Source organism: Acanthopagrus latus, chromosome 23, assembly GCF_904848185.1.
Source record: "Acanthopagrus latus isolate v.2019 chromosome 23, fAcaLat1.1, whole genome shotgun sequence".
Lineage (NCBI taxonomy): Eukaryota > Metazoa > Chordata > Actinopteri > Spariformes > Sparidae > Acanthopagrus > Acanthopagrus latus.
Window position 1 is genome coordinate 5,024,397 of NC_051061.1, and position 15,718 is coordinate 5,040,114.

The 15,718-nt window shown below is 40.2% G+C and overlaps 1 protein-coding gene across 1 annotated transcript; it reads right to left on the reverse strand.

Moving 5' to 3' along the window:
- Nucleotides 1-1,459: 1,459 nt before the first annotated feature.
- On the reverse strand, nucleotides 1,460-11,267 carry LOC119014186 (zinc finger protein Gfi-1b-like). The gene is made up of 7 exons (XM_037089143.1): nucleotides 11,247-11,267; nucleotides 5,524-5,650; nucleotides 4,585-4,872; nucleotides 3,701-3,870; nucleotides 2,158-2,307; nucleotides 1,854-2,019; nucleotides 1,460-1,780 (listed from the first exon to the last, which is right to left on the reverse strand). The coding sequence occupies exons 1-7, from the start codon at nucleotides 11,262-11,264 to the stop codon at nucleotides 1,584-1,586; spliced, it is 1,116 nt and encodes a 371-aa protein (XP_036945038.1). The 5' UTR covers nucleotides 11,265-11,267; the 3' UTR covers nucleotides 1,460-1,583.
- Between the last annotated feature and the right edge of the window lie 4,451 nt (nucleotides 11,268-15,718).

Genomic DNA, 15,718 nt, shown 5'->3' on the forward strand with positions numbered 1-15,718 from the left:
CAGTGGTGCCAACGATACTACCACAGGGACATGCTAGGAAGGGGAGGATTTAAAAAGCTGTCTGTTTTCCCTCTAAGTAGAGTAATCATACCACAGTGTAGATTTACTATGTTGGAACTTGAAGTCCAGTATTCAGAATTTGACATTTCTGCATTAAATATGCCCTAAAATGACCTTTGAAATCACTAGTGCGTTTAAGGTTGTCTGTTGCTATCACTTCCAGAAGAAAGTCAGAGAGTGAGGAAGGAAGTAGGTGCATGCGGCTGCAGAGTCTGCAGACCTGGTGACTGTTTAATGCAGTGTGTGCACCAACGTGAACGTGTGCCTCTCTTCTGTCACGTGAGCCTTCATTTGCTCCAGATTTAATTACAGCAACAGCGGGCGCCGAGGGCGTGTCCGTCTGTTTGAATGCAATACCAAAACTAATACTCTTGATGCAGAATGAGCCATTTTAGAATAATACATGTTACTTTAGTGAATTATAATTATTGATGCATCGAAGTGTATTTCACTTTGAAGGTTTGCAGCCAGTAACAGGTGGGGCTCATTTTAATTGCACTGCTTGGTATCAACCACAGGATCAATAAAGCCTTATCTTATATAGTTGAGTATAAAGTCCCAAAAAATGGCTGAAAAATGTATCTAAATACATTACTTACATGTACTTAATTACTTTCCACAGGTAGCTCAATACTTAATGTGTGCTGTTTGGTACTGGGCAGGTGGGTGCACTATGGCTTTTTAGAGCTTTATTGCTAAAAATCTGTTTTGCATACAGGAAAAACCCAGTGAAATCAGTGAGAGTGAACCAAAACACCAAAGTTACGCCCACAAAGCCAAAACAGTTGGCTGAAAGATGGTTTAATGCTCTGTGGAGCTGAAGGGAAGGGAGTTTATGGTCAGCCCCTTGCACATTACGCATAGTCTTTCAGTCCATTGCTCATTTAAACGAAATGGTAATTAATGCAGCTTTAAATCAGAGTGTTTTGGTGTGACATCGACAGTAGAAATGGGACTGAAAGTCCATGTGTCTGTTTTGCTTTTTTACTTTCTTTTTTGGAAGTCATTTCAGAATAGACTTCGTGTACATGCAGCAGTGCATCCTGAGTGATGAGTCAGGAGCGCAGCCGCAGTTTATAATGTGTGACTGCTTCTTTCAGTCACACACACGCATGCACACAAACTACACTCACAGTGGCACAGCTTTTTGAGGAAAATTCGACAGCGTGGTTGGATGATGTTAGTCTAGGAACCTGACACATCCTGGGAAAAATAACCCAACCACCGTCTGCGAATGAGTTTGTGGAGGTTAGTTTCCGGAAGAGGCCTCATTGTGTTTTACGTGCTGGAAAGGATGCCTTTTCTCTCTTTTTTGTTTAAAACAATTTCACCAAAATTTGAGTTTTTCTAAGTCCAAAAACACAAACCAAGATGACAAAACAATTAATTTTTTTTGCCAAATGAAATGAATTTTTATTGATATTTAACTTAACATTTCAATATTCATCTGACTTTCAGAGGTACAAATGATTGAAAGTTATTTACAACTGCCACTTCAGGCGTCACTCCATTGCTCCATGCACTCAGCTCTGAGTGTACATGTCTCCATAGCCACACTGCGTCTCTTGGTGGCGCTGTAGGTCAACCCTGCGCTGGAAGCTGCGCTGACAGCAGGGGCAGCTGAAGGGCCTGTAGCTGCTGTGCTTTCGGGTGTGGGTGATGAGGTTGGAGCTCTGGCTGAATCCTTTGCCGCACACCTTGCACACGTGTGGTTTCTCACCTGAGAGAGGACGAAGAGGGTCAACATACGACAGGACGCTGTGAAAGAGCACGCTTTATTTGTGCTCGCTCACCTGTGTGTATGAAGGTGTGTTTCTTCATGTCTGACTTCTGGTGGAACCGCTTGCCGCAGTACTGGCAGGGGTAGGGCCGCGTGTCTGAGTGGATGAGGAGGTGCGTGGACAGGGTGGATGAGCGCTTGAACACCTTTCCACACACCTTGCAGCCAAAGCTCCGCTCCTGGACACAGGTACGGTACATGAGACAATGTCCCCACGCGCAAAGACCCAAGGACGAACCTCTTTCTTTCAGAGCTCACGATGAGTCTTGTGTTTGCAAAAGTATTGCTTGTGAAAACATCATCACTGTGTACTGTACCTTCCCTCTGGCATAGCTGCCTATTGCTCTGAAGCCGAAGGGCATGTGTGGCATGTCTGTGGCTGAGGGCGATCTCATCAACGGGGCGGAGAGGCTGTCTCGAACATGAGCCTGCAGGCCACCTCCTGATAGTAGCACGTCTGAAAGAGACTGAGGGGGATGGAGAGACAGTGCCAAAGAAAATGATGAGGAGTTTGATTCCGCGGTCTGTCCATCCTACAAATTTCACAGCAAACAGCCTGTTAGCTTAGCTTAGCATAGAGGGTGGACACAAGGGAGGGGGAGGGGTACAACTTGCATGGCTCCCGCCGGCAACAGACAGGTAACAATCTGATATATAACCATCTGTGAGACAGATGTAACTATTTTTTTATGCATTTTTGTTTGGATGCAGCAAAGAAGGTGTGATGTGTCAGGTATTGAGCAATAGCGTTGCTGTTAGTTGTATTTTAGTAGGATCATCTAGATTCAAGTTAGCTCTTTCCACCCGTTTGTGGTCTGTGGGTGATGCTAAGCTAAGCTTATTGGTTGCTGTAACAAGTATGAGAGTTGTCCCAATCTCCTCATCTATCTCTGCCAGAAAAGCGAATAAGCATATTTACAGAAATGTTGATAAACTGACCGATATCAGCTTATTGCAGATGTATCTGATTACTGATCTAGTGTGTGTTTGAGTAACAAGAAATGCCAAAGTCATGTTTGAGGTCATTTTACACACCATTATATAGAGTGAAGACAGGAGCACTGACAGTTTTATTTTTCAGCTGCATGTATTTTTATATTTACAATTATAGTTATTATATCTAATACGACTATCCTGTAACAATCAGGATCTAGTTCAGGCCTGCAAGAAGTTCCAAGCAAATAAAAAAAAATTGGAGAATACATAAAAAGGAGTTTAAGGCCCCCCAAGGGAAATGATTTGGGCACCCTTGCTGCAATGAATAGATCGGAGACACCGCAATTCAGTTCATATTTAGAGTGGAGACATTCCTGACAAAGGTTTCGGTGTTGATGGGATGTGATGTGTTTGACTAAGCCGTAAAGATACACTGCAAATCTAATGATCCTGGACAACTGTCACCCAACTTTTGGTAAATCAGGTAGGCAAATGTGTGCAGTGACTTACATTTACTACTAACGACCACAGTTTTGTCCTATACACAGTTGGAGATTTTGAGATTACCTTTTTTTTTTGGTCCATTTTTTTTTTAACAAAAAGAAGTTCTATGCGGGGAACTAGAGCATACATGATGCAGTATATATTTTTGCCTCTGCAGTTCTCACAGGCAGAAGTAAGGAAGTGTAAACCACTTATCCTTTTAGATATTACACTTATTCTCCTGAACACTCTGCACCTCAGATATTATTCTACACACTGAAGCACTGCTGTGTCACCCTCTTGACATGTTGCCAGGTTCTCTGTCATGCCGGATACTTGTACCGTTATTCACTCTGGCTTGCTTTTATTTGATTACAGTAGCAGATAAAGACAGAGGTAGTGAGGACATGTGTCAGCTCTCACAATCCAGAGGTCTCCTACCTTCTCACAGAGCGGACACTCGCTGACGGGGGATTTGAGGTCGGTGTGTGACGTGTGGTTGAGTAACATGAAGACCAGCCTCTCCAGTTCTCTCTCGCGCTCGGAGGCCTGGTGTCTGCTCGACGACCAGGGTGAGGCTGGCAGGGCAGCGTCTCTGTTCCCCCCAGGGGCTTTTGTCAGAATTTGAAAGCATGTTAAGATGGGGATGCACAGTTTTGTGGTGTTTGCTCAGAATTTGGTAGCCTTGAGTTTCCAAAAATGGAATCCTTAATATCAACTTTCAGCTTTTTTTTAAAAACGCTACTGGTCAACTTCACCGCTCCCTTTATGTCCGACTCCAGTGGTGGAATGTAACTAAGTACATCCACTCAAGTATTGTACTCAAGTTGTACATACATTTGAGACACTAAAACTTTATTTGAGTATTTCCGCCTTATGCTCCATTACACTTTTACACCACTACATTTATCTGACCGCTCAGTTATGAGTTACTTTTAAAGATTTTACGTTTGGTGCGTAAAATACACGACAGCATATAGGATTTCTTCAAATCAGTTCCACCTTAACCTACTGCAGCAGTACATTTATTTTGTATTTTCTCAGATGAAAACATCAATAATATCAGTAATAATATCCCAAACTAAGTTTAATAATAGTCAAACACTCCCATGGGTACATTTTCTGCATTAAGAGTACTTTTGATACTCTAAGTAATACTTCTACTGCAGAGTCAAAAATCAGTGGGACCAACAATACTGTGACATGCCATCCAAAGAGTACACACTGTATACTTAATGTAGTCCTCAAAAAATCTCAAAGTCACAAAAACAAGAAAAACAACAACAACAAAAAAAGGAATCATTGAGAAAGTAATTATGGAGTACCTGAACGCCAAGGATCCCATGGTGAGCAGGCTTTATCCAGAAGGTCCTTGACCCCGACGGCCGGGGACAAAGGCTGCACGGCATCTTCAGGGTACCTCCTGCCTTGCCCCACTGGATGCTCCTTAGGCTGGTCGGTGTCCCCCTGGGGCCAGGAGCGCTTTCTAAAGGAGCCCTTGCATGGACCTGGTGGATGAGTCCTTTTGCTCTTGACAAGGAACGACCGTGGCATGGCAGAACGGTGACTGAGGGAGCCGACAGGAGACGAGGTAAAAATCCAGCCGTATGAACCTGCAGGAGTGTGAAAAGTCAACTCTTTCATGTCACTCACACCTCAGATGTCGCACACCTGTTGGTGCATGTTCAGTTACAGTGCTAAAGCTTGAGGTTTCCTTAACAAATAGCGCCTGCCACCTGCACACAAGTTTCAGGGCTTTCACTGAGGATAACCCTGCTGCGGTGTTGTCAGACAAAAACTGACGCTGTGATACACTTTTTATACTCACATCAAACTGCATTTACCCTATTTAGACATTTAGAACAACAACAGAATGATTTTAAATTCAGGAATCTTATTGCACAACTTAAACAAACTTAAACAAATCAATAAAGTGCTACACTCATTATTTTATCACAAAACATTTGGCAAACCTGCTCAGGTATGAACTGATTTTAGCACAATATCAGATCATAAGGCTAAACAAGAAAGGGGAACGCCTGAAAGAAAAAACAAAAGAGACAGAAACTCAAAGTAGCTACGCTGCAGACGATTAATCTGATAAATTCATGTCCTCCACGATCTGAATTTTCGCAGAAGTTATAGTGTGTGAGTAGATTTTGTAGAAATCAACTCTGCCGTGTTTAGAAAATGTCAAACAAGTATAAAAGAAAAATAAGTTTGATGCTAAAACAGTGAGATTCCAGCTGAGTTGTCGATCTTACCTCTGTACTGCGCAGCTGAATGGTGAGAGTTCCTTGTGTCTAAGTTGTTGCCGACGTCCTCCTCTCTCTTTCTCACACCCAGTGACTGATGACATGACTCAAAGAGATTTGATTTGATTTTGAAGGGCTGCTGAGGATTGTGGGAATGGAGATTTGGGAGGGAAAAATGCCCCAAAATTTCAATAAAAATAACAAAATCTTATTTGAAATTTAATACATTTTCAAAAATGTTTCACTAATTTCTTGGGTTTTTACCTCTGTTGCTACCTTTATTTTGGCAAGCAAAAACAGGACAACAGCTCTGTCCTCACCAAAAGCTTGATCGACTGAAGACTTTAGGTTGAGGACCCACTATGTATAAAGTGTAATTTACCAAGTCGTCAGGGTGAAAGTCAAGATGAAACTGTCTTTACTGTGGGGATAATATGCTGTTGTCATGACTGGATTTACCCCTTTAGTGTGTGTTCATGTGGGATGACTCATAAATACACTGAGCATCCTTTGGAAAGTTTGAATATCTCAGCGCTCTCATGCGAACTTGTAGACCTTTACTACTGAAGTGCCAGTCGCACTTGAGATTCTTTTTTTACCTGTCTGTTGTGTGTGTGTGTGTGTGTGTATGTGTATGTGTGAGTGTGGTGTGTGTTATGTGGTACCTAGCCATCCCACACAGTTTCATCTGTAAGAGGAGGGAGATTTTTTTCTTTTCACCAACTTCATCTGAAGCGGTGAACGAGTGAACTATTGCCTGAGTAACCTTAATGTCAGGACAACACTGAAAATAATTGCCTTAATGGTATTTTAGTCAAAATGAAAGCTCGGAGAGAAGGCAGACCTCGAAATCAGGGTAACACTTTTAAAAGCTTTTAATTAAGACAATTATAAAATATATTATGAATTATTTATGTAAACTAGTCGATAGACCATTGTAAATGACAACAAATGATTTTTATTCTTTTATATTATGCGTAAACCATTACAGATACCAAGATATTCTCGGTACAATAGATTCATAGTATCAACGTACGTGTTATTACATAAATATTATTTTTATCGTTTCTATGGCCGTTAAAGAAATGGCAAGAGAGGCAGGTTTGTTCTTGGTTGACCAAACACTTTATTAGAATTTAATATATAAATTAATTAATTAGAATTTATATATATATATATATATATATATATATATATATATATATATATATATATATATATATATATATATATATATATATATATATATATATATATTTTTGTATTAAGACTTACATCATACAATGTAATACAATGCTGTGTAAAGGCAAATGTACATGGTACAAGGTAGACCTTGAAACCATTATATTACTGCAACCCAAATTACAAGTAACTGATAAAGTACAAATATCTAAAATTAACGATTATGCACTGAAAACATTCAGAAGGCTTTAACTGCAATAACTGCACATTAATTGGTAATGAAAAGTAAAATGTTTTTAAAAAATGTAGGGGTAGACAAAAAGGTCAATGTATAGTTACCTAAATTCCCCTCTGGGATTTATACAGTTATCTATCTATCTACTTTGATCGTTTAAGAAAAATAGGTAGTTATTTGACACTCAAAGTGCCAAATTGTAAAATAAAAAAAGACAAGCTGAGTCATTCTGTTGCATGTGGGCTGGTCAATAAAACTTGCAAAGCTCCTTCTTCCTCTTACGAAGAAGACATGAAGCTTCCGCCCCTCTGAACACATTTACCAGAACATAGCATTGGCAGCGACTAACTTGAAGCACAAGCAAGCACATCCTACAGAAAACAAGCCATTTCTACATGCCGGCATTTTTAAACACTACAGGCACTACAACAAAATTACTCATACTTCTGTTCTGCAACTATAATAACACAATTCAACCTGACATGAAGGGTTTAATCGGTAGGTATAACTGGATAATTAACCAAAACAGAGCGGGGAAAATTCTACAACCGCTCATACTGAAGACATCGATGGGGACAGATCAGAAATGAACAAACCTCTCAGCTCGCTCTGAATCACATTCACCCGTACACAAAACAAAAATGAAATCTGCTGAATGGCCAAAATATTCTTTATCAAAACTCTACTCTTCATATAAAACATTAAAATACCACAATAGGAAGCAGCACATTGAAAAAGGCCTCTAAATTTTTGTAATTATTTTTCTTCAGTTTAACTTGAAGTATGCTTAACCTGCTAAATCACGTGACTAAATTAAATAAAAAGTCAATGTTGCGACGTGTGACACGATTGAAGCAATAATGCCAAGCAACCATTCACTTAAGTTGAAAAATTTTAAACTCAAGCAAAATTTTCAAGTGACTCTGGGTTGGAAAGCCTATTGCCGTTGGCGTTTCACATTGACGTGATGATGTTCACACCGATGATGTCCGAACATTCATGGACAACAATGTAGTCACATGTAGTCGCCGCATTAGCTCCTCAGCAGAGGTTTGTCTATTCTCCACCTTCGTTTGTTGTTGCACCAGTGTGTCAATTCATATAGCACTTCGGCACTGCAGATGAAAGTTATGTTTTTCACTCTAAATTACCTAATTACAAAATCCCCATCAGTAAACAGTCTGCTGACTGAATCTCTCACTCGTGGGGAAGGATGCTGTTTTCTGGGGGAAGCTTCACTGAAGTCTCAGTTGGGAGGGCTGACCATCACTGAGTTTTCAAGACAGTAACTACAACAACATGATAGTGGAAGGAGACAAACACTTGGTGAGTGAAAGTTTCTTGCTGGGGACAGACGCTGTGTTTCGGGCAGAAATGTGACAAAGAGTCGATAGGACAGACAAGGATGACAGACAGGTGACAGATGGGATGACTGACTGGGAGACAGACAGGAGGACAAATACTTCTCCACGTATAACTGCGGTATTTTTTTCCCTCATATAAGTTGCCAAAGACACTAACGGTTACTACATTACTGTTCGATCACGTAACGTTGCTTTGCGGGTCATTTCTCTTTTATTTTTTTGAGTGAAGGATCTGTTCAGCTGTCAGACTGTGAACACCATCAGATCGACAGAGCCCGGCTCCACGCCGCCGGCCTGTCCATTCACATAGGTGAATGTGCCTCTGATGCTACCTCCGGAGGTGCAGCAGAGCCTCAGTTAGATTTCACCCCTCGCCACATCTGAACTTTCGCGCAGAGGAGGATGTGGCGAATTGGCTCAGGATCACTAATTGAGGCTGTTAACACATCTACTTGGACCAAGACATGATAAATAAGGAGCTGCCGTGAAGGGGAAGTGAGATTGTTAGACTGCCTGGTTAGTTTTGGAAATAAGTCTCAGCACTGCACTGCATAACACTTATCGATCTGAGCTCCATTCAGGGGACAAGCATTTTTAAACGCTGTTTGTTGTCTGATGAAGTATGAGTTCAGGCTTTTTACACGGTGGCATTATGATGTTGTCATTTCGGCGTCCTTTCGATCGATTTATTGCAGTCAGCTCACAGAGAAATCTCCTCGTTTTGGTTTCATGCTGATGTGGTTCCTGTTTGTTTTTATTTGCATTACTCGCGAGGAACAGGATGCGGCATAACAAATCCACAAAGTCACAGGCAAATCTGTAATACTGCCAATTTTAAACCGTACCGGCCTGGTTGTTTTTGTCACTCCGAAAACGTACTAAGCATTCCACATCATATAAAGTCTACATGACTTTCAGTTTTCAACACTTTCAATTTCATGCCATTGCTGAAAGTCATGCAAACCTGACACTTGTAATAATAATCACAGTACATAACAATGAAATTGAGATGAAATTGGTCACATCACTGTTTGAGTGTATGACATTGTGTCACACCATTCTACTGCAAGAAAAAAAAATGTAAACTCCTAAAAATAAACCAAACTGAGGAGTATAATACCCTGAGGTAATTTCTAAATAGATGCTTGAGTGGCCCATTTAAAGACACTGAGCTGCAGCAGAATATCACTATGATTAAATAAACTAATCCTTTATTAAGAAAACATTTCTTGACGAGACACTGATAAAACACCTGGCTCCAAGAATCACTAAAAAGTATTTTTCTTTACTAAGAGGTAGAAAATGTATTTCATAATTCAAATTCAAATTGCTTCATAAAGTATCTGTTCTCAAGAAATGAGGTCTGAATCTGACATGAGATTAAAATCAAATCATCAGGAGCCACATATAGACCAAAACCAGGGTATTTTTCGGTGTGGCTGTATTTTTGCAAATGTCACGCTTGACTACTGGTGTGAGGAGCATTCTGTAAAATGGAGCTGTGTTCGCCTTCATGTGCATGAGGAGAGGCATGTCAGAGCACTGTGGTTGCTGTGGTGGGGGGCTTGCAACCTTCTCCCAGGGGCTGTCAGGGAGAGCAGACGAGAGGAGTGCAGGGAACCAAGACGGCTGGTGGGTACGGTGGGTTTCTGCTTCATTTGGTTTCATGGGTTCGGGGGCTTCTTGTACCCCGGATGGTGGTAAAACAACTGCCTTTCTAGGAACCTGAAACTGGGGGAGGAGGAGGAGAAGAAGGGAGCGAAAAAGCTCATGTTCCTATTGCGTTGTTTCTGATGTTCTCTTTCCGTGTCTGGGGCTCTACATGGTGATTACGTGGGAGAAATGTGTTACAATACGAGTTGACTGATATATCTAATATATACATTTGTGTGCAACTTGTAATTGACAATATTTCTTTAAAAAAAAGCTCCAAGAAATTTTAAGAGAATGTCTTGTTAGGGTAGAGGAAACCTGTTAGCCGCCCTCCAAACTTCAATCAGCTGCCATGTCTTTTCACAGCTTTTTCCAACACTTTCACCTACATGTTGGGGTGCAAGGTTTCTTTTAGGGAGACTACGAGGAACTTTTAAGTGTTTATGAAACGGACTTATTCTTCTGATGATTATAAATGGCCTGTAACAGCAAACAAGACTATCAGAGTAAAGACTGATTTTTTTTTATATATATATATATATATATATATATATATATATATATATATATATATATATATATATATATATATATATATATATATATATATATATAGTTATTATTAGTGCCTGTGCATGTGTCTGAATCCTGAATTAATCTTAGATACTAGTGTGTGAATTTTACTAACTTTGTTTTTGTATCAGTGATCAAAGTGTTGGTCTCTTACAGGCCTACAGTAAGATACCTCAAAGTGGAACTCTTGCCAAAATGCAACCTAGGCTTTTTTTGGTGAATGTATGTGAGTCAAACATTCATGTAAAAGCATAATTACAATAAAAAGACACTATGAATTTACCTTATTTTCGTTTTCGGGTCAAACTCATTTTCGATGAGAGTGCTTGTGGCAAATTAGTGATAGCATCAAAATCGCTATTTTTAAAATACTAAGAAAGCTTGACACAACATCCAACTTTGCTCATAGTATCACCAGGGTCTCTACACACGAGCACGAGCATTGACAACATTGTTTGTGTACACAGACTAAAAAGAGAGTTTTTAAACAAGTCCGTTGGCATATGCTTGTTCCGTTAGCCGCCGTCATGGCAGCCGAGAAGTATCAATCTCAACAACTATCCACACGATATCTCATGTGACTTTTCCGGCTTTTGATTTCAGTATTGTATGAGGCTCCTTTTTCAACTTCAAGGTCAGTATTGTTTTTCACTAATGAAAAAAACAACAAATTATCGGTGCATTTATATGGAATTAAGCTTTAGGAACGGTCCACTTTAACTCACCTCCATGTTAACTCGCATTCGGAGATCGACACTTCTCACTGGCAGGATGGCGGAGAGCGGAAGAGACACCTGCTAAAGAAAATATGGTAAATCTTAAAAGTGCCTCTTTTGTCATAATTGTGATTTTACACAAAGGTTTGACTCATACACATTCACAAAAAAACCCTAGGTTGCATTTTGGCGAGAGTTTCACTTTAAGGGGAACTGGTTTAAAAATGCAGAGTTTCCCTGTGTTACACTTTTTGGCTTTGCTGTCATAGTTCGTTATGATTAGGTGTTGACTAGGGTGCTAGATTTGAAGATACAGAATCACTGAATCAACCGACTGACTTCATTAGTCTTGATTTACTTGTGTTGTATTATTTATTACCACCTTACAATAATCACTTGTGGTCACAATACTGTACTGGATACTGTTGAGCGAAGGCTGTGTATTTGCAACCAAGAGAATAACCACATCCTCATCCTCCCATAAACTTTATTATAGACCCCACTGTTCTTCTTGCAAGGCATCAGATTGACTTAGCCTCGACAGCTTAGAAGTCCTGGTGTGACTAAATACATCCAAAAAAGTTTTGTGATGGAAAAGGTAAATCCAACTGATAGGGTCTGACAGATTTTGGTGGGATTCATTGAGATTGGTGGGGTCCACGCCTAGGGCTGAGTTCTTGTTCTCGGCTGTCCTCCTGTGTCTACACACCACTGGGTGCCCTTTAGTCCGCCAGAGGGAGGTCAGTGGACTACAATGAATGTACTGTTTAACTACACCACAAATGAAACAAGAAATAGTTAGCTGGCGTGCTATTTCTGGTAGATAATACAACACATTTAGAGCTGTTGTTTCCTCTGTAAACACACAATCCCTTTGGTTGTCACAGTTGCAATGTCTCTGAGCTAGTTTAGCAGATCAGTGACAGGGCAAACCAGCCGCAGCCTACCCTGCAGACACAAACCATTGATCAACCATCAGACCCAAAAGACAAAAAAAAAACACATTACCAGAGCTAAACTACTATCATCAAGTGTCTGATGATGTTGATGATGATGTCATCAGGTGAAATTAAGTGAATTCCAGTATGTCATTGCTGGATTAACACTTTAAGTTGAGCTGCAGCTAAAGGTAAAATGTGACGAAAAATACAAAAATAAATTAAATTGAATTAATGTGACTGCACTATGAAGATGAAAACATAACAGGTGAGGACACAGATCTCCAGTCATGTATGCTGGTTAGAGTTTTAACACAATAGGACCAAGCCCAGTACTAGAGAAGCATACATACACGTATACAAATACCATCACAGTATAGCAGCGTAAGAGTTATCCACGATATTGCTTTTTAGATGTTGTTAAAATCTTGCGTTAATGACACACACACGCAACACTGCAAATATGTCATTAGCAGAGAATTAATGGCGAAATTAACAGATATCAGTATTTTTACTTAATTCTTATTTTAAGCATTACAAAATTACAAATGTTTGTATAAACAAATAATTCATCTATTTGTGTTCCCGTTCATGTACTTTCTCAATATAGCTCTCGTGACAACAGTGAAGGTATTTTGTAGTGCATTAGATTACATCATTACATCAAGTGAATTTTCTTCTGCGATCACAGAAACAGAAACAACACATTTTCAGGCAGCCTCAGGGTCAGGCCACAGTCTCAGCTTTTTGGTGTTTATCTGTGTAGCTGCTGTGGCTGGTGGCTTCTTGTGGTTTCAGTCAGGGGTTTGACGAATGAAGTGCTGTGCCACTTTCTCACGGCCAACAACTTCTCTATCTCTCTGTCACAAGTTTGCCCCCACCCACCCACTTTGCACTCATTTCCTCAGCACTTTTCAACTTTCTCTCACTTCGGTTAGCAAAAGATCGAAGGTTACGGACAGTGCAGGACTTTCTTGTTAGGCGAGGGGAAGGAAATCGAAAATAGTATGAGAATTGCCCTCGCAGTACACGATGCATGGGAGATCAAAACTGTATTCACCAGAGCCATGGGAACTGTGGACTGTATCAGCTCTCAATATCACACTATATCACAGAGTCATAAACAAGACTAAAGCCACAACACTGTCAACTCGGCCTATGTGCCTCCCACTGAACAGGAAACAAGTATTTTGCTGAGGTATTTTTCTTTCTATGTTACGGCTTATCACATCCTCCTACTCTTTTCAATCAATTGCTGTCAGATTGAAAACCTCACAGATTCAAATAAGAGTCAATCGAAAAAAGTTTTCCACCAAAGGAGTCACTGACGAAAAGCATGTGATTGTGGTGGGATGAAGAGCTCTCCCAGGGTGTCTGTGCTTATTTGCATTAATGTGTTCCACTCTGGCTATGCAACTGTCACAGTGCTATTTAAGGAAAGATGATGACACGGATGATGGGCAGAAAAAAACAGATGGGCATCCCCACTCCCACACATGCAGCCGGCTCCGTCTGAGATTTGTATCACTGATGATGATGCGAGGTTACAGAAAGGTAAGGGGGTGTGAGAACTCTAAAGTGACTTGGTACCCAAGACAGCCACTGCCTACATCTGCTAAATTGGTGGTGGTACAAAACTTCAGAGCCTACAGCCATGCTAGCAGCCCTGTGATGTTGAGCTAAATGCTAACGTCAGCATGCTAACATGACAAAATGACCACACAAACACACCAGTGTTGACAGGTACACATGATGTTTACCATGTTTATCATAGTTAATTTAGTATATAAGAATGCTAGCCACTGCTAATTAGCACTAAACACAAAGTATACCTGAGGCTGATGGGAAAGACGTTTTTTTTTTAAGTATAAAGTGCTGCAGGGATGACGTATTTTTCTGGGATTGACTGGAAGTTGGTATTTCCCTGGTTCCCTCAACAAAAAGCCTATTGGATTTTTCCTGTGGGTTTTGGATTATTGTGGAAAATATGCCCTGTGGTAAACAAACGTTCAAGATACCTACATGTTTTGTAAAGCTTCACAGAGTTACACCACTTCTATTATTTTTGAAGTGTAGATAGAAGAAGCAAAAAGCTTATGATGCTACAGGCTACAAGCGAATTACATTACCTCAGTGTCACCACCACTAAGCCTCCTATTCCACTAAACATACTTAACAAGGAATTGATCAATCTGGAGGTTGTAAAGTTTGAATATGAAAACTACAACTAGTGTGTAAAGGGTGATGGTGATGATAATGTTTCCTCAATAACCTCTGTAGTCTCATCTAGGGGCTTGCAAGTGACTGCCATTTTTAAGCCATGTACATGCTGTGTAATTCAAATGTGGAGTTCAAAGTGATGTGTTTCATGTCGCTGAACAAAACGTTAAAATCTCTCAAACTTATTTCAGGCATTTCACCAAAAACCCATTGACTTCGGGAACCAGGGGACCAGAAAGTCTAAAATGCTTACTTATTTCCAGGTTTTAGGACTTATTCCTGCATTATTGCATTTGATCATAAACTATAGTACTAGACAAATCAAAGTGTGATGAGATGATAGCGCTAGATGGAAAGTCGATGGAGTTGTTGAGAAATTGCAGTGTTTTCTGTATGGAATAAAATCCAACACAAGAGCACAATAAATGTAACTGTACATTACATTTAAGGCTACGGCCAGCAGATGGTTAGTTTAGCTCTTATTCTTACTCATGTTCATGTTGTATGTTAACCATTCTAGATACTTATCTTCAGGTCAATGTCCTGTCCTACTCCCTGAACCAGCTATTAGGTTCCGTGCCTCCTGATGTTTTATTCGTCTCATCAGTCAGTGTTTCAATCACCTTTCTGCTAAATGTAACAGATCATTTAGCACAAACCAGAGCAACACAATGTGGGTAAATGTCTCGACTCAAGTTTAGAAAAAAAAATTATTTGATGTGCTGATGTTTGTAGCCTGCTTGTGAGGTTTGTTGTTTTTTTTTTTTTTTTTCATGTCATGGTCGTGTGATTCCTGTCACATAACACAACCCCACCCAAAAACATCCCTGGGCACGGTTGTGTTAGTGCATCGGTCTGTGTGTGTGTGTGTGTGTTGCAGATGAAGAGGTGTGAAGCCGCACGCCTTTTCGCAGCAGAACTCTGAAACCGAGGGTGTTGATAGGATATCGGCCCCTAGTTCTGTTGGGCTTGCCACACCACAGGCCTGCAGTCTAATTATAAATCGAACGTCCCCGAGTGCAACACCAAAAGCTTGATCAGTTTCTGTTGCAGTGAGATTGTGGGACCTTAATGTCAAACTTACGACAACAAAATTAGTGCCGGGTCGTGGCAAAGATTATATTTATATTTAAGTTCTATATGATGACTTTTTATTAAAAAAATGAATAAATCTTGTTCACTAGTGTTAGGACAGGACGTAATGACGCATTTAGTTTAAAGAAACTGTTAAACACTGTTGGAAAATCATTGACATTTGATCACTTTCTTGCCGAGAGTATTCTTCCCCTCTTTCCATTCTTTATAGAACAAAGCAAAACAAAG